General features: G+C 39.7%; 1 protein-coding gene across 5 annotated transcripts in view; it reads right to left on the bottom strand.

Annotated features, from left to right (window-relative positions):
- LOC107673667 (SHC-transforming protein 1) overlaps positions 1 to 18,269 on the bottom strand; it is a 35,712-nt gene extending 17,443 nt beyond the window's left edge. For 2 of the 5 annotated variants that reach the window (XM_016467369.1, XM_016467377.1), the window contains exon 1: positions 915 to 5,466. In XM_016467369.1, the coding sequence (XP_016322855.1) occupies positions 915 to 1,511 (597 nt within the window). In that variant the 5' untranslated portion in view covers positions 1,512 to 5,466. Of the gene's footprint in view, positions 1 to 914; positions 5,467 to 9,309; positions 9,352 to 18,120 lie in introns of those variants that run through there. The other 3 variants (XM_016467400.1, XM_016467385.1, XM_016467393.1) reach the window with 3 other exon arrangements.
- Between the last annotated feature and the right edge of the window lie 760 nt (positions 18,270 to 19,029).

Here is a 19,029-nt window from a genome sequence, read left to right as displayed (position 1 = left end):
AAAGTTAAGGTGATGAGTAGATAGAAGTTGGGCTCAGGCTGTTGTGCTGTGGGATGTGTTTCCCATACATTTATATATTTGTGGCAGTCACAATATCAAAACTGACCACAACAAATAGATTTTCCAAAAGGCTTTGACTTCGTTGAATAAGCATGAGCACTGAACATTTCAAAATCAAAACGCGGCGCAGGTGTTTGTACTCGGAAAGGAAAAGGACTGTTTTCAGAAAATGTACAATGTCATTTTAATTTCATCCTGCCTGTAATGCCTGATAAAGCAGCGTTTGTGAGCAGAGAAACTGGGGAAATCTCTATTTCTGCCGCTCCAAAAGCGCCTCCTGCTGGCAGAGAATGAATTTGCATTTACAATAAGCCCTTCTGATTTATGCAGCAAACATATTTAGCTTGTTATCAGAAATAATCTACTCTAGAGGGACTTTGCTGTTGTTATTGATTCTTTGCAGAAGTCTACTGGAAGTTAAGTTTGGGCCACAAAAGCACGCATGTGCAGTAATGTTTGTTTATGTTGTTGCCGTTGAAACATCTATATAGTGCACTACTTGAGGGGACAGCCATTTGTAGTGGTGTCCGAAACCATAGTGTAAATTATCAAGAGCACTGATTTAGTCCTACAATGCGACGGTGTACAAGTGATGTACGCTCAACGTCTAGCCGCTAGAGAACACTCATGCATATCTTGCCAAAAAAATAGTAAAAAGGTAAAAAAGGAAGAAAAAAAAACCCAGAAGAGAAACCAGGGGTGGGAAGAGGACACAAAACTGGGCTATGCTTCCCAAAAATATTGCAAGCCTAAGTTGATCATAGCTCCACTGGTTTCAATGGGTCTACGATGTACTTAAGCTTTCGATGCTTTTGGGAAACGCATCCCTGGATGGACAGACCCATGCATCTTACCCTGATAGTGTAGGAGACCCCAGTGGTGCTGATCACATTGTCCGAGTGCAGCCAGCCTCGGGTGGGCTTGTTGACGAAGGAGCCGTGCCGTGTCCACTCATCTCCGCCGAGCTGGCCCCCTTCCACACGGGCCCTCCGTGAGGCCCCGCCCAGCCGGTTCATATCCTGTGGGGGACGAGGAGGAGGAGATGGGGCTGTTAGAGAAAGGAGAGGAAGAGGAGGAGGAGAAGAGTTGGTGGCAGAGGTCCCAGTGTCTTCCGGAGACTTTCCCAAACCTCCCTGACCACCTGGCACATTAGCCGGCCTGCTGGAGACCTTCAGGCCTGGGAGCAGAGTGGAAGACACACCCAGTCGCAGGGCTCCCATCCTGGGGAAGAAGGAGCAGAGGGTGGTGGGGCTGTTTTCAGCCTGCCGTGGAGAAGAAAGGGGGAGAATGGGAGTGAGGGAGGAGGAGGAGAGAGAAGGAGGGATACCGGGAGGGGTGAGTGGGGTGAGAGGAGCAGAAGAAGGGAGAGAGGGATTGGACGCCGTCTCGTCTGTTGAGCTGAAGGAGTCGCTCCTGAAGGGCGTGTATTTGGTTTTGGGGACGAGCTCCATTGGTGTCTCAGCCGTCTCAGTGTCCACTAAACGTCCTTAATTGTCTCTCAACGTTGCTCTATCGCAATCAATAACTTGTCTTCCCTTGTCTTTTATACTCCTCTTTTTCTCTGCATCTACTGATTCCTTCATCATCGCACCAGAGAGAGGACAGTGTGCTGACTGTTCAGTCCGGGAGAGTATCAAAAACAGTATGTGAAAAGAGACGAAAAGACAGATGCAAAAAAAGCACTAAAGTTTTCTGCTGTTGTCATACACAGCGTGTAGGTTTTGCATCAGATCGTCAGTCTGCATAGAGCTTCTCAGGACACCATGAATTACTAAATATAGTATGATTGTCATGAAGTTATTGGTATAGTCATATAAAAGTGCTCCAGACACAATCGTCTCAGTAGATATGTGAAAGAGAGTACTATTGTGTTTTATATGCATGCGAGTGTGTTTACGTGCGTGTTCATTTCTCTTTGCATGTGCTGGGCTCCACTCTACTAGCTCTTGTCTGACAGACTCCCATAAAAAGCCTATTAGCTGCAGCTGAGACTTTGAGAGAGGAGGCTTCCGTCAGACAGACGGATCGATAGAGCGAGAGAGGAAGAGAGCGGGAAGATGCTAAAAGTACTGATCCAGTGAATGTGGATCATTTAATGATGATTCAAACTGCTGCGCTCAGTGATGATTAGACTGGCGCCGAACAACATAATCCTCAACGTTTGGTTTAAAGACTTAATTTAGTCCAGGTGTTAAAAAATGTAGACCAGGGATCTACAACAAGGGGTACGTTGACCTCTAGGAGGTCTGTTAATTTTCACTTTATCTGAAACTATCCTATTTTTGTGGTAAAAATGAAATGATGCATACAATATTAAGCTAAATGTGAAGTTAAAGTGCAGCTAAATGTTAAATTTTTCCTTCAGCAATAAAACGCATTATGTAAAATAATGATTATTTTAACAGGTTTTAAACATCATGTATGTATAAATATATTAATATGATACTAAACAGATTTTACTATAGGCCAGACTTATATACAACATACAATATATAAAAAGGGGACCTAATGTACACTATCTAGCACCTAGATTACATGAAGTCTGAGTACATGCAGGTTTATTTGTACCGTAAGACTAAATCTGCCACCTCACGTCCTGTCACACATCTGAAAGCGCTTAGCGCTGACACATCCCCATCTTTTCCTGTTACTCCCTTTCCCTCCTCCTCCAGATGATTTTGGGACCTCTGTCGCCAAGCCGAGCTCTATCCCTATCTTTCTCCTCCTCTTCCTCTCGTCTTTTCCAGATCACCTCCGGCTGCGCTGCTTTCGCGCCCTCGGCGCTCGTCCCTTTGAGTCTATCCTCCTCTCTATCCTTCCTCTCTTGGAATCCCTCCCTCAGCCTCCACACCGTGTATCCCACAGTGTTCCTCCTCTCCTCCTCCAGCTTCTGCCTCTCCAGATCTATCTCCCTCTCCAACACGCTCGCTCTCTTCTTCCAGATAATCTCTCGCTCCCCCGCGCCCCCTCCCACGTCTTCTTTCCCGTTCTCCAGGCTGTCCTGCTACTCCTATTTTCCTAAAAAAAAAAAACCACCTGAGCCTCTTTGCGATCTTCAAATTAGCGCAATAATTCACTGAATCAAACAACTCAGGGAAAAAAAAAAACTAATTTTCAGTTATACACAAAGATAAATAACCCTGATAAACAACAGTTTGTAGAAATTTGATTTAGAAAAGGACAGAACTAGACTCAGAAAGCCCTGAAACAGTTAAGTCAAAGATAAATATGGCTGTATAGAAGATAACATGGGTTCGAGCACCATTTGAAGTAACCACTATTTGTTTGGTGTGATCGGTGAAGTTAAAGTGTTACAATCCAGCCGCAAGGGAACTATGATGTTCCTAAAACAAGCACGTTCGAGCACTGTCAGGGTGACGGTAATGAGACCCGATTGGCCAAATCTGAAGTACCGCCTCCAGAGATCTGCTCATTAGATGCTAACTGGAAAATCAATCAGTTGCTCATTAGCCTAAATGACACCTTAAAATCAGGCAAACAGTCTTGGATTGAGTAGTTCTTTATAGATCTGTTTCCTGAGTGAAAACCTACCCTCTAAACGTCACTTAGCAAAGTCAAACACCGAATTTAACCGCACCAATGCTCATCCCTGGTGTAAAGCAATTTAAAACCTCTGATAGAGAGGCAACAGTCTTGTAACCTCTAACAGTTCTGAGCTAACAGACCAGGGTAACTCTAAACCTCACAAATGATTAGCATTTATAGACCATTAACAGTTTCTACTGGTGTTGTGAACGCCAGTTTATAGCCAAGTCCAGCCGACTTGAACCAAATCCAGTCTTGTTCTATGTACAATGGTTTTCACTGCATATATTTAACATTAGCAACCACAAAAACACCTTGAGCTTCTATTGTTGTGGCTTACTTTGACCAGTCAGGTGTTTCTGATCGTTTTTGTACTCTTTAGCACCACAAAGAAGCCTCAGGGCTGCAAAAAGACAGTGTCTTGCCTCAGATGTGCATGAACAAATGCGAGACATCCCAAGTTGTTCCAACAGATGTGACTGGCAGTCAACGAGGCGGCCCTATTATCTCGGCTGGAGTGCGGCAAGACTCGAGAGATTTATGTGCACTCCACTGCATCTACAAAGCACCACGTTAGCGGGGCCATTGGGCCATTCTTACGGAGAGATTCCTCACACAGGACCTGTAAAGAGAACCACTCAGACCTGGTTGACAAAGCCCAATAAGTTATGAGACAAAGTTCGTAAACTGTATCATGACGACATGGCACAGAACCAGTAGTTTAGTGCTGCAATCAGTATAGTCTGAATAGCTTTGCTTTTTTTTTTTTTACAGTGCACTTAGACAGCAGTGTCCCAGACTTGGCTGTATTACCAAATCACTCATCGTGTCATGGACTTTATTGACGTCAGCACAACATGGCACAGAAATAGCACAGTGTTTAGGAGAACCTGTACAGAGAAGTAGAAATCCGACTATTAAAAAAAACATTTAAATAATAACATAAGAGTTTAACACACTAGGGTAGCCTAGCTTGGGTGTAGCACCTGTCAGTTAGGAATATGGCAAAATCCCTGTTTTGATATGATGGGTTGTTTCACAAACCAGTAAACATGAGTGAATGAGTTGCCAACCCAACAGTGGCTGCACTGTATCTAAAGGTCAAGAGGTTCCTGTTGGTCTGAAGTGAAACCAAAGGCAAGTAAACCAACCACACAGAGAGACTATTTTCAAGCACAGGTGTAGTTAACAGGCGAGACTCCTTGTCTTTATGATTAATGTGAGCCGAAACAGCTAATCTCATTGTCCTAAAGGTAAATCGGATGTTGAATTAGTGCAGTTGAGCTCCAGCACAGATGGAAAAACCTGAGTTTAACTACACCATTTCAATATAAAACATCATGAATCAATGATTTTGATGGTCAGTGAAAAATTAAGTCCAATGTTGACAACTCTGATTTAGAGATTGACCGAATTAACTAAAGATTCAGAGCAAGCACCTTGAACCGTTGTAAGGTCTGAAGGCACGACTCTTTCCTAATACTGGCGAGATTGAATGTAGAGCCTGGTTTAAAGCGTAACTTGGGATGCTGCAACACGTTAAAGTTGTGAAATTCAAAGCATGAGACCTTAATATACCAATGAAACGGTTGCCATGGTAACAGACGGAGGAAAAAACCGTGCGAGACAGTGTCATGACACAACCCAAACAAAATCCGACAAGTTTCGCCAACACAAAACCTGTCGGCTCGCTCCCCGTCCAATCACGAGAGCTCAGAGCCAGCGTGAATCAATGTTCTGCAGCGAGCACTGGCACACGACGGGAAAGTACAACCTCTGCCGCCACAAACACCACAGCGATGATCAGTGTTGACATCCAAACTTAAAAAGAACCAGACGCACATCTGGACACATGCACAGAGCGCATAAAGACAGCAGAACTAGCAAAAGCTAAAAAGTAGTCCTGATATCTATGAAATATCTACCGATATCTATGAAAGCACCTGTTTATACACTACAAAGAAAGACATCTAAAAGTTTTGCATAAAAAAATCTGATTTCTGTCTGCATAACTCTTAAGTAACACCAAAAACAATGTTTCTTTAACAGACATCACTATGTACATTAAAAATACAAGAGTTTACAAAAAGTCAAAGTAAAAGAATAAAAGAGCTTTTTTTGTCCTCACGGTGTAGTTGCTGCAGAAAGTAAGAGCGATATTTCATACACTAAGTCCCTGGATTAAAAAGAGAACGAGAGAGCCACATTTTAGGTAAAAACAAATGACCTCCATGTTCAAATCATAATCACGTTAATATTTAAACAGTGCCAGACAATCCTCCTCCTCTTCCTCTTTCTCCCTCACTTGCTTTCTGGCTCAGTCCCCTCCCTGAAAAACAAAAACACGCTCTTTTCTTTTATCCTTTTCTTCTGTTCTCTTCAAAATCACAAAGTCACGCCGGCTCCCTCGTTCAGCGTCAGTCTCGTCCAGCCTCACTTCTTTGGAATGGCGTGATGAACTGCACAGCGGTCTTCTTTTGTCCTCTCCTTCCCCCACAGTCTCTCATCCTCTCCTCTCTCCACCTCCGTCTGTGTGTGAGGAGTGATGTAGCCGACTGTCCTCTATTCTCCTTTCCTCCCTGTCTGGTCTACCATGCGCTCTCTCTCTCTCTCTCACTGATGCTAGCGCTGATTCCCCCTGCACTCCTGCCCCCTCCTTCCCTTCCTCTCTCGCTCTCTCTCTCCTTGCAGAGTCAGTCATTTATGCATTTATGAGAGTGTGCATGCATGCACAAGCAGCCGAGCACCTCTCACTCTAATGCACACAATTATGATAGGGCCAAGGGAGAGATGTAAGCGCATCAATGGATGGAGGGGAAAAAGCGGATGAGGAGCATGTCAATGTCTGCCCTCAATGCTCCTCCCATGGTAACTTAAGAGCAAGCAAGTTGGAGGCTAGTCATTTCTGTTGACTTCCTCTTGATATTCCATAATCCTCCACATAATTCCCACTTTTTTCATATTTATGACACTTTAAAGATACAGATCACCTTGAAATGAAAATTCAGTCATTAATTTACTCACCTCGTGTCGTTTTAAACCTGTATGACTTACTGTCTTTCTTTTTATCCATATAATGAAAGTCAATGGGGTCCAAAACAAAACTAAATTGGACCCCATTGACTTTCATTGTATAAAAAAACCTCATTTAGTTGGAATGACATGAGGCTGAATAAAATTATGACAGAAATTAAATTTTTGTCTGAACCATCCTCAACCACATCAACGAGCCAATGCCGAGCAAAAGCAAAATGCAGGTCATTTGACACATCCTCAAGGTTATCTTGCCATATGCGCTTACAAATCTAGACCGACCATGCAATAAGCGTCTAATCGATGTTTTGGAATAACTAGAGGGTTGATTTGTGAGTCATTCAGTCGAGTGACCTGAATTCAGCGTTACGAGGAAGAGTCAGCTGAACTACAAATCCCAGAGTGCACTCTGTCCGCACTCTTTCTTTTTCAATGGACACGGGGGACTGCAAATGCTGCAAAGGTGCATCGATACTTTTTTTTGCTCTGCTTCTTCCCTGTCACTTCTCTGTGCTGAAATGTCCATCAGAAACATCTGGAGGGAGGGAATATTCGAGCTTAAACACGGTTGCATCATGGTCCTTGGCTCCAGGGCATGGGCATGTCTGGCGAGCACACACACTCAGAGCAGACAGGCGGAGGGGGAGGGAGAGAGAGAGAGAGAATATGCAAAACACATTTAGGAAAGAAATACAGCTCGACAATCACAAGAAATTAATGCAGACAAACATTTACAACAGTGTAAACAAACACATGATCAATGCAAAAAGACAACTGATTCAATTACACACTTAAATTTGAAGAAATCAGACAAACACACACAGCAGAGCTCAATAATAAAGATGGTGAAAGTGTTTTGGTCCAATTGTGAGAATTGTCACCCGCTCTCTCAAACAAATATATCTACATTTATTGGTGATGTGCATAACTTTATTTTTTAGAAATTGTTCTTGTAAATTGTTCTGGTGTAAATATGTCACCACGATAATGATATTTAGATCCCTGGCATAGATGAGGCTTTGCCAAAATGCAATAATTATTGGTGAAAGTTAGGGTGCACCAATATATCGGCACCAGATCGGTAATCAGCCAGTATATTTATTTATAGGTATCAGCCAATACTGGAAAAATTAAAAAGATAATTTAGATTACTTTTGCTGGCATCGAATAAGTTCATCTTTAAAACACATGTTATTTAATAACACTGTAAAAAATTAATCGTTAACAGATTTCAGAACAAACATCCATTTTTCAAACTGTACATTATAGTGTTGTGATGCTTAAACCAACTGATTTTAGATTTTAGTGTTTTATTTTTATTTTTAGTTTTAAACAACATACTACAGAATTTTATATCAGCCATTTATCAGTTATCGGTCATAACATGAAAATATGATTTATCAGTACTGTCCAGAATTTGTGCATCCCTGATGAAAGCGTGATAACATGACACATATGGTTAAAAATTATTACAAAATAATGTATATATGCCATTATTCTCCAGCAATATATTTTACAATTATTTTTATGTTTTTTCCTGACACACACAAAAAAAAACTTTTTTCAGAAAAAGCCCTTATTGTTGAGCCCTGAGGGGGCTGCAAATTTTAAATTAAAGAGCAAAACAAGAACCACAATAAACGCAATATCAAGATTCTCAATTCATAAGACAAGCTTCCAAGAATAAGTACAAACAAAAATGAAAAGATGTATGCCATGGTGAACCCAAGAACCCCCAGAGGAACCCACAGCAGGTAAGAAAAGACATCAAATCCCAGACTCCCTGCTTTAATTTACAATTCTGGTGCCATGACCCAAGATCTCCAACACATTGAGATGAAATGAAAAAGTAAATCCACACCTCAGAAAGAAGTAGTAAGAAAAGAATAGGGGAATACACATGTGGCAAAGTGAAGGTCCAGAGACACCCATCCCATCACCTGGTGCATGTTGGAAGTGTAACCCTAGGCATAGAGGCTGATGATTCTCATTAATGACAACATGAAGGCGTTTCACCAAGAGACCCACACACTCTTGAGCATCTCAGAACGGAAGGACAGGAAGTGAGCTAACACAGAGAGATACAGAGCATTATGGTAAATCTAATGACCTACATTTTCAACTCCCTAAAGAAACACAACATTGTGTATAAAGCACATTGCGCGTGCATGTGCAGAATGCAGTAAAAGATATTCATAGACGGCACTAGATGTTCTCTTCTTACCCGGCTCACTGTACTAAAACTTTTGTTGCTATGTAACTGCAAGGACCAGACTCACATCAATTAAAAATAAGCACAGAGGACAAAATCAAAGCCTATTTCAGTAATAAACTACATAATACACAGTGAAAGAGCAGCATATTATGTGTGAGGCTTGTAATACAACTAGTTAAATCGAGGCACGCCCAACAAATTAATGTAATTTAACCTAAATCTTCGATGACAAGGAATTCATACCTATTATATATAAAGGGTGTATATATACCATTATAAAGAGTGTAATTCCTGTCAGTTGGGTCTCCGTCTGAGTAATAGCATAAAGCGTGTTTATATGTTAGCCTACTGGCTTCCACACTAACTGGACAAAAGAGTCAGGTTTTCCGGTAATGTATGACCAGCCTCCATGCCTCAGGATACGTACGTGCAGGTGTGTTTGGGGAAACGCTTACCACATACTCCATTGGAAAACGCTCTTTTGTGTGTCAGTTTTCCTAGAAAGTGCATGTAAACGTATATTAGCACACACACACAAAAAAGGGGGGCACATCAGCAAAGCCACCAATTACAGCAAGCCTTTGATTAGCCTGAGGGCCAAAATCATCCAAAAGAAAATAAAGGGAGGGTTTTATTGGCATAAAAAACATTTTTGACTCAGGTATGCATTTATTCATGTATGATTCAATGGAGGATTATGACAAAAACTTTCTAAATTAGTCAGCTTTCCTCATAGCACCTGGGAAAAAAACCAAACACAACTCCATCTGGCTCCTACTGATAGTTTGATTGTGGATGCATGCATGTGCGTTCAAGATTAAAATACCCCCCGAAAAAGAGAACGGTACATTAAAGAATGTCTGCGTCTATGTCTGTGGTCGTGCTCAGACAAACCATGGAATGAAAGGAATGGCCAGTCAGGACGGGTAATGGGTACGTACGCCGTAGCTCGCTTATGTCTCAGATTGAATGGGTGACAGCACGCACATGTTCCAGCCTGCTAGGAGTTGATCAGAGAAGGTAACATTCTTGAAACAGCCACCCAGAATAGAATTGTTCCTGTGGTCAGTAACCAACAGCAACTTCTCTGGAACATTTTGTGTTACTTTGGTAACAATGTGTTCTTTGCTTATCACTGATACTACTCTGCAGTGTGCACTGATCTCAAAAAGCATTGTGGGTGCACTTCGAACCCACATTCACACTTTAGCAGATGTGAAGATGTGGGCAGAGGATGAAAGGTACACAGACTTGTATAACTATTATAACTTAAGCATTTTAATTAGTGTACAAAAAAACGGATTGCAAAAAAGTATTAGACTGGCACTTTAATTTCAATGTATTACATCTGCATATACTGTAATTAGTACAGGATTAGTAGCACAGAGGCTTCTGGTTAGTGGCTGTTTAGCAGCTTATTTTAGGAAAGAACCACCCACTCAGACTGACAAAAAATAAATCGGCTGATCACAGTTTCCTTTTTTTACAGAAAGTTTACCCCGTATCCTAACCAGGTGCGATGTGACAGAATTCCAGTAACACAGTGTTGTTATAATTATCGAACAAAAACTATAACAAAAACTGAGTAAAAGCATTGTTAGCTAAATATATAATTGGAAAATCTGAAAGTAAACAAATATCTTTTCTTTATTTCAAAACTAAGTAGGAAAATGGCTATAAACTAATTTTAATTTCATGAATATATAAGTAAAAGGTTTCAAATTTCATAAAGTGCTTTCATTAAAGCTTTAGTACAGAGGATTTCTTGGCTAAAATGAATTAAAAAATCAGTTATTGACAACAGTAATCCACAACAGTAAGCTCATAATAATGACTCATTATTTGGCCTGTTGGGTTGGAATTTGTCGAAAATGACATCATTTGTTTTTTGCAACATTATTGAATTTACTGTAAAGCTGTTCTCAATGAGTCACAAAAAACAGTGGAAGACAATTACCTTCTCAAAAGAAATTATTTAGAGACATCATTTTTATATTTTGTCGTATTTTTGGAAGAGGACATTTTTGATGTCACTAAGTGAATTTCGCTCTGAAAAATTATGACCCGTTACCACATAACATCATATTCATCTGCAGTGAAAAGCTGAACCGAAACAAAACTCGTACCCCATTTTGTTACTTGTACCAGTGTGTGCATACTAGAAATGTAATGGTATGACAATTTATTATCATGATTATAGTGACCAAAATTATCACAGGTATTGTTAAAATGTGCTGGAAATGTTCAAAAAGTACGGACACATAGGGCTGTGGCGGTCGCCATGACAACCACACCACAGAGTTTTTCAAATCGCGGTAATCTAATATGGTTTTAATGATACTTCAAATATGAAACAGTAATACTACTAACCGTAGGGAATTTTGTCATGATTTATCGTCAAACCGGTAATCGTTACATCCCTAGAATCTGCACTGCATACAATGACAATAAATTATTAAAACAATGTCCTTCCATGAATAACTTGCTGTTTTACACCTAAATCGCCAAAGAGCAAAATATATTGTACTGCTGCTTTAAACATAAAAAAGACACTAGATAACTCTAGCAATAACGATAGACACCCTTGAAAAATTATATCAGTTAATGAACTGGAAAACAGAAAAATCTAAACTGTCATAGAGTGAAAACTCAATGAAACTAAATGTTCTGAAAGGACAAACTAAAAATAAAACAAATTCTAAATTTTATAATAACCTTGCAGTGACAAGCAACTTGTCCAGCCAATCCCACAGGTACACAGTTCTGCATCAGCCTGAGGTGGACTGTTGATATTAGTGGAAGGTGTGCGTGTTTGCACTTCTCTTTCTGGGAGTGGACAGAGGCCCAACATAGCCTGCGTTTTTTTTCTGCACGGCCCATAATAACAGGGTTGACCGGAGGACTGAGCTGAGCTGAACTGCACTGCAGCGCAATGTTTCAGACACACGGCCCATACATGCCCCTGAAAACACATATGTTAGTCAGAAATGATTAAGTGAAGGCCTGAAGACGCAAGTAACATCTCTTTGTCAATCTGACACACAGCCGTTTACATACAGACAGAACCTGTCCTTTCACCCAGGTGTGACCTCTGCAGGACCACAAGGACTCTGGGAATCTCGTACAAATCATGATAAAATGAAACTAAAAACCAGCAGGTTTTTAAGTGAAGCAGGAAAACAACATGAAAGGTCCCAGAGAACTTTTACATGTGGTTTCATATTGGTCTTACGATATCTTTGATTCTCTCAGACATGTACACTGTATAAAAAAGTCTACCTTTCACACACACAGGTGTTCTACGCACTGCAAATACAGCAACCATGACATTAAATACTAAAATGCTGCTCTAACAACATACCAGAACTATTAACGAAACCAGAAAACAAGCAATAGTCCCGATTGTCACTGACACGATTGCCGAGATTAATAGTGCACATTTATCAACTCAAATCCACACTACGTGACATCAAGAATCTGTCGTTGGCTTTTCTGAGTGGACATTAGATTAGCATTCACTCAGGCTTCTAGACTACAAAACTGTGAGCTTTCTATTTTAGGTTTCTCCCTCCTTCTCTGTTTTCCAAGTACTACCACAGTCCATCCAGCTAAAATACACAGCATTGCCCGCATCCTCGAACACCAATTTCCACTTTTTCTTCCTGTCTTGCAGCAGAAAATAGATCTCAAAGTCAAAAGAAATAACAACTCACTTTTTAGATTTAATCTACTAAATCTATTAGTTGACCTCTACTATACACTAGTCTGTGCATAAACTTGTGGTCAGTACGATTGTCTCTTATGCGCTCCAAGGTCGCATTTATTTGATCAAAACTACAGTAAAACAATCATATTTTAAATTATTATTACATTATTATTTAATTTTTTCCTGTGATGGCAAAGCTGGATTTTCAGCAGCCATTAGTCTTCAGTGTCACACGATCCTTCAGAAATCATTGAAATGATTTGGTGCTTATTTAAGAAACATTTCTTATTATTATTAATCTTGAAAACAGTTGTGCTGCTTAATATTTTGTCTGAAACTGTGATACATTTTGTTTTCAGGATTCTTTGACAAATAGGAAGTTCAAAAGAACAGTATTTATTTGAAATAGAAATATTTTGTAACATTATAAATGACACTTTTGGTCAATTTAATGTGTCTTTGCTCAATAAATATGTTAATTTCTAGACCTTTTATCTCTGTCCGTACAAAAGACTCAGTTTTTCCTGCAACTCTTCACCTTTCAGTAAAAATTTGTAAATCCTGAGCGACCAATGTGTTTATATACGGTCAAGAAAAACTTAAAAGAATAAGTACCAAAGTATATTTTAATAATATATGACATTAAACCTACAAGCAGAAATAATGTGGCACTACAATAGAACTAATGTGGGATTGACCTTAGACAAACCACATGCTAAAACGAGCAACAAAATACAGACTGATTTCACAAAGTAGGTCAAAGTCTCCAGCATTTTAACTCACAATCATCCCTGGATCCTTGTCAAAATCTCAACTAGGGAAACCATTTGCGAGCTCGTATTTCAAAATGCCTAGGCGACAGGGACACAAGTGCAGGATTTGAGAAACAGCTTGCGTGTCTCTCGCAGTGGGTATGCCATGTGTGGGTTTACTCAGAGCGAGACCATTTGGACAAAAGGCCGTAGCATCCTAGGAGGTAAAAAGTTCACAGGAACCACAAACAGCTCACCAGGACGGAGCAGGATGTGTGTGATCTTAGAGAAGGTCCCACCGCTGGAAGAGGTCAGAGGTCATGTAACATTCCTCACACACTAAAACTTTAGGACTGACTTTTAAAGTGACAGTTCACGTAAAAATGAATATAGTCAACATTTACTCATCCTCATGTCATTCTGAGCCGGTATTATTTTCTTTCTTTCATAAAATATTTGACAGCTGTGTCAGAGGGGAAGATTATCAGTGAGTCTGTTCATCTCATAAAGCAACTGTGGGCTTCAGAAGACTCATAATGCAGCATTTTATGAACTTTTTAGAACTTGAGAGTATAAATCACCATCAAAAATACAGGGCTGGAATGATATAGGTGTGTAAATAGTGACAAATTTGCCATTTTTGGTTTAAATTAGGGCTGCACGATAAATCGCATGCGATATTTAATGCGCATCTTATCAGTAAAGCCGGTTCTGTAATCAGCGGTAAATCTCCCATCACCTGCGGGCTTTCACATTGAGCAGCATTAACTACACAGAGCCGCTGTTCACTGACGAGCAGCGCAAAACCACGTTCATATTCGCGCGATTTTTTGCGCTGCTCGTCAGTGAACAACGGCTCTGTGTAGTTAATGCTGCTCAATGTGAAAGCCCGCAGGTGATGGGAGATTTACCGCTGATTACAGAACCGGCTTTACTGATAAGATGCGCATTAAATATCGCATGCGATTTATCGTGCAGCCCTAGTTGAAATACTCTTTAAAGGCAAGGGATCTAGAGGCCTACACAGTTGATCTTCACTTTCTAAAGCGACATTTTATAGTTTGAGAAATTCTGGGAAAAACTGAAAAAATGATCACTTCCTCCACGACAAAACATGTCAAATCAGAGACAGGGTGTTAACGTGAGGAGACAAGATGTCCTGTAAAGAGACAGGCAGACTAAGGTGCCAGACATGAAGGGAGACAGACAGACTGGAGAGAACCTTTGCTCTATTTACTACCTGCTTGTGGCTCATAAAGAGCCAGATAAATCAGTTATAAACAAAGAATGTGGCTGTATCTATATGGTGTCAGTAGCTGATTTCTGGTCACATTTTTATGCAAATTTAGGAATATTTGCATAAACTAAACAAAAATTCTGGATGAACAGAACAAGGTGCAAAGTAAATGTTTAAAAAAAAAAAAAAAAAAAAAAATTCCAAAATGTATGAAAAAAATAAATCATACACATACTTGAAGTGGATGAATTCTGTCCATAAACTATGATGATGATGATTTACTAAATAAATTCCAAGATGTGCATCAAAAACACTAGGAATGCACAATATAACGTATCAGTATTTTATTATTTAATGATCAATTTTAAGCTACTCTGCGTGTGTGTGTGTGTGTGTGTGTGTGTGTGTGTGTGTGTGCTTGTGTCTGTTGAAGGAAACACAGAAGATGGTCAGAATTGAACAGGAAATGCCCCCTCCCTGTGGGTACAAGACAACCAATCAAGTGGTGAGAAAGAGAGGAAGAGAGAAACAAAAGACAATGCATGCTGCATGAGGTCTGTGTATAATAAAAGCATGACATTTCAACTACACACCACATGTAGAGCTTTTTTCTATTATCGCTTTATATCGTCCATGTGGCTTCACTATCTGACCACGCTCTTCTACATGCAGCTGAACTACTCGCTTTGTTGCAAACCTAACCAACATCCTGTTGACTCAAGAGTTGACCACCTACATGTTACTGCAGCTAGTTGTTCTAGTACTGGGCAAAGTTCTCACCCAACATCTGCACAAAGGTATCTTCCAAAAGAAACCTTCAGGATGACAACACTGGAGCCTCGTGACAGGAGACAGAGGGCAGGCTGGGATGAAGCTGCTGCCTTCAGTGGTGAATACTGCATCAGATATGCCACAGCTGAATCTGAAACCAATGGAAAACCCATTTGACGTCCTGCCCAGGGTAAAGGACTAGATCTGGAAACATGTTTAAGCAGTCAACTTGACCAGACAAACTATATTTCTCTGTTGCCTAGCAAAATTATGCGTCATCTGGGCTATCAAAAATACAAACTTCTCAGTGGGACATTCTGATACAGGAGCACAGGAACACGATATCCTGTCGAGTGCTCCTCAGAGACTAGATGGGAAGTTTGGGACAGTAGCTCAAAGTGGCATGTTTCTAAACCTGATATAAATTAGAGGAAGTCAAGACAGTGGAAAACATCAATAACATCACCAAAACCAAACACGCATCGGGCCTTGATTATGAAATACATGCAGAATGAATTGTTCATAAATCCATTCTAATATAAATCCGTCCTGATTGCAATTCACTGGGCAAACATCATTCAATATGTAATTATTTATCACAAAAGCAAAATCGTTTGAAATACTTCCAACTGAAGTTCACAAAATGGAAGAAGTCTGGAAGAGGCCTAAAAAGGGACAATATAAGAGTCTACTCTATTTTGACAGGTTCAGAAGCCTGTCTGACGCCTCAGACAGATCGATACACCTCAGAAACAAACATGTCTGTTCTGAGCACTCGATTTTTCATCTGAGATTGAGCAAGTGTGTGTCACTGTGATATCAGGCTCAAAGAGTCGATTTAGCAGTAATAATTTCCACTGTCAGCCTGTTCGCCCTGCTTCTAATCAGGTGAAATTGTGAGCTATCTAGAGCTTCCTTCACCAGTTAGTGTCATCTGCAGGGAACTTGATAACATATCTACTTAGAAGAAAAGAGAAAAAGACAGAGAGTTACAAAAAAGCAAGCCTGTCAGTTCGTCATAAATCCTGTTTGGCTTTGTCGTGGCGCTACTGTCAATCATTCTTCTACAAATATAATGATCTAAGAAGGGGAAAAACACAATCAACTAGTTCTGATTTTGAAGTAATTGACCTTCTAACTCATATATTACAAGTTAATGAATGATTTAAATTTTCACTATCCCACAGGTTCTATCACTGAAGCCCAAATTAGACCATAAAAAGTCAAATCAAGGCTCAAAGAGCGCTTCCCAATATAAGCACATGGACATGACATAAAATATGATGGAAAGAGACCAGTTGGTTTGGATATACTCATGTAATATGAAATATGAGGCCGTCAAGAATGGCTCATCTTAAACAATTCCAGCAGCAACAAAACTACTGACTCAGTTTCCTGAGACTGACATCACAGGCACTGTTTCATAAATGACTGTACAAACTAGAGATCGTGTACAGTTTTGGGGTCTAATGTCACAGCCAGACATCTGAATCTGATAGGAACACATAGCCTCGTCCCTCGTGTTGGACTGAGTTGCTCCAAATGTCTGTGACAGCTGCTCATGCAGCAGATAAGAGCTCACGCCGGTGTAGGATTCGCAGCTGGCGAGATCAGTCTATGATAAATGGCCCTAATGTTGAAGACAACTGATTTTCACAACAAGAAGAGTTTATTTACATTTGCATTACTGTAACAATATAACAGAATAGAGATAGTCTGATAATCGGTTTGATAAATATTTCTACAAATACTCGCACTTAAATGGTTAATCGGTTCTTTAACAGTTACTTTTGGAATCAGCTTAATTTTACATAATAATGAGCACAATTTTTGTGTTTTTAAGATCTACCGATAATGAAACCATTTGCCGAGTCTCTAACAGTGAATTAAGACAGTTAGACAGGCTAAAAGTCTTAAAAAGTTAGTAACACTTCACAAATGTAATTATTATTTATTCACTTGTTAACGCCATGCCAGCATCAAGGCTATTTTCATGGCGATCTCAGAACACCACAAAGGTATACAATAAACAAAAAGTTATAAAAAAACGTTTCAAATCTACACTAGACAAAAATTCTAAAATTAATTCAGGTGATACATATTTAAATAAATCAGTTAAACTCAACACTTCACTTAAATGTAAGGTGTTAAAATAATAATAATAATTTATAATGATTTACTTATAAATAATACATTTAGAAAATAATTCAATTGTAATATTTTTATCACTATTATTATTGAAATATTTATAATGTGTGTCATGTTTTCATAGTTGTAATCAACTGATTATTGATATTGTGTCGAAAAGCAGTATTAACAATATAGCTAATTTGGTCCTACATATCAGTTATTTGACACGTTTAAGTCATCAAAAAACATAATATTGGTCGATTTCTATACCACAATACGCATAAATTACATATTATTACTTGCTCGCACTTTGTTTCATGTAAAGATAAACCTTACACTGCCTTGAAAAATTACAACGAATCTCGATTCTTGAAAAGCTCTCTTGTGCTCTTACAGTATGCACGCTGGGTAATGAGACAAAATTTTGCTCAATGCCAAAAATATTCGTCGGTAGCTTACAGGCCATAGAACGGACGATGTTTAAAACAGAAAGGCTGCTAAAACAAAAGTAAATCGTCAAGTCTGACTCAAAACCTGAAAGGCTGTAACAAGTTGAAACTGCTAGATTTCACCAAACACACGCATCCGAGCACGTTCCAGTGCGGAGCAGTATGGATTCCTGTCCCGGATCGTACAGTCATGACTGTGCTCAACTTTTGCCTGAACTTACCCGCTCGATTCCGGTCCTGCTCTTCTCAACACTGTTCAGATCAACTGCTGAAAATATCACATTGGAGCAACAAAAGACGGTCCAGACACCAAATAAAGCACTGGTCTCGCCAGGCTCATTTACACGTCGAGTACGAGTAATGGCATGAAACTTTCAGCTCTGCCTTCCTTTCCTCCCCCAGTCTACCCCCCTCTTCCACGGTCCAAAAAAAGTGGCACTTCCGCGATCGGATGGCTGCTTGTATCATGTGGTTTGGCGTCCACGAGAGCGCCCGCACCTGGTTCTCTCGGCGCGCGCCCTTGACCTGTTTTTCTTTTTTTCTTTTTTTTTTTTTGCGATTCACAGTTGAACAAGAAACGAATTTTCCTTAAACAGGAATTATGAACTCATTCATGGACTTTCCCGGGCGTTTATGGTCTTTATTAACAAGGAAACTACTTGAAATTATCACTTAGGCCCAGTGTTGGGGGTAACTCATTACAAGTAACGCGAGTTACGTAATCAGATTACTTTTTTTCAAGTAACTAGTAAAGTAACGCATTACTTTTTTAATTTACAAGAAAATATCTGAGTTACTTTTTCAAAAAAGTAATGCCAGTTACTTTGTTTTCCCATTTATTGACTGACAGCTCTCCTGTCCCCATATTGGGAGAAATCAGAAGTACAGAGGCATTGTGTGCGCTGTGTGAACATGATGTTACTGTAGTTCTAGACTAAATGTGAATGTGCATTAATTCATCCCACTCACAAAAAACAGATTTAGTATTAATCAAAATGAATTAAAACAGTGAAATGCAAACTCAGAATATGACGCAAACCTGCAATAATTAAATATGTTAAATAACACAAATGTATCTAATCCCATTTTATTAACCAATGTCTTTGCTGCTGACCTTTGATGATCCAGTT

The sequence above is a fragment of the Sinocyclocheilus anshuiensis genome, unplaced genomic scaffold (genome assembly GCF_001515605.1).
Source record: "Sinocyclocheilus anshuiensis isolate Anshui unplaced genomic scaffold, SAMN03320099.WGS_v1.1 scaffold1247, whole genome shotgun sequence".
NCBI classification, from domain to species: domain Eukaryota; kingdom Metazoa; phylum Chordata; class Actinopteri; order Cypriniformes; family Cyprinidae; genus Sinocyclocheilus; species Sinocyclocheilus anshuiensis.
This window is presented reverse-complemented; position numbering and strand designations above follow the sequence as displayed.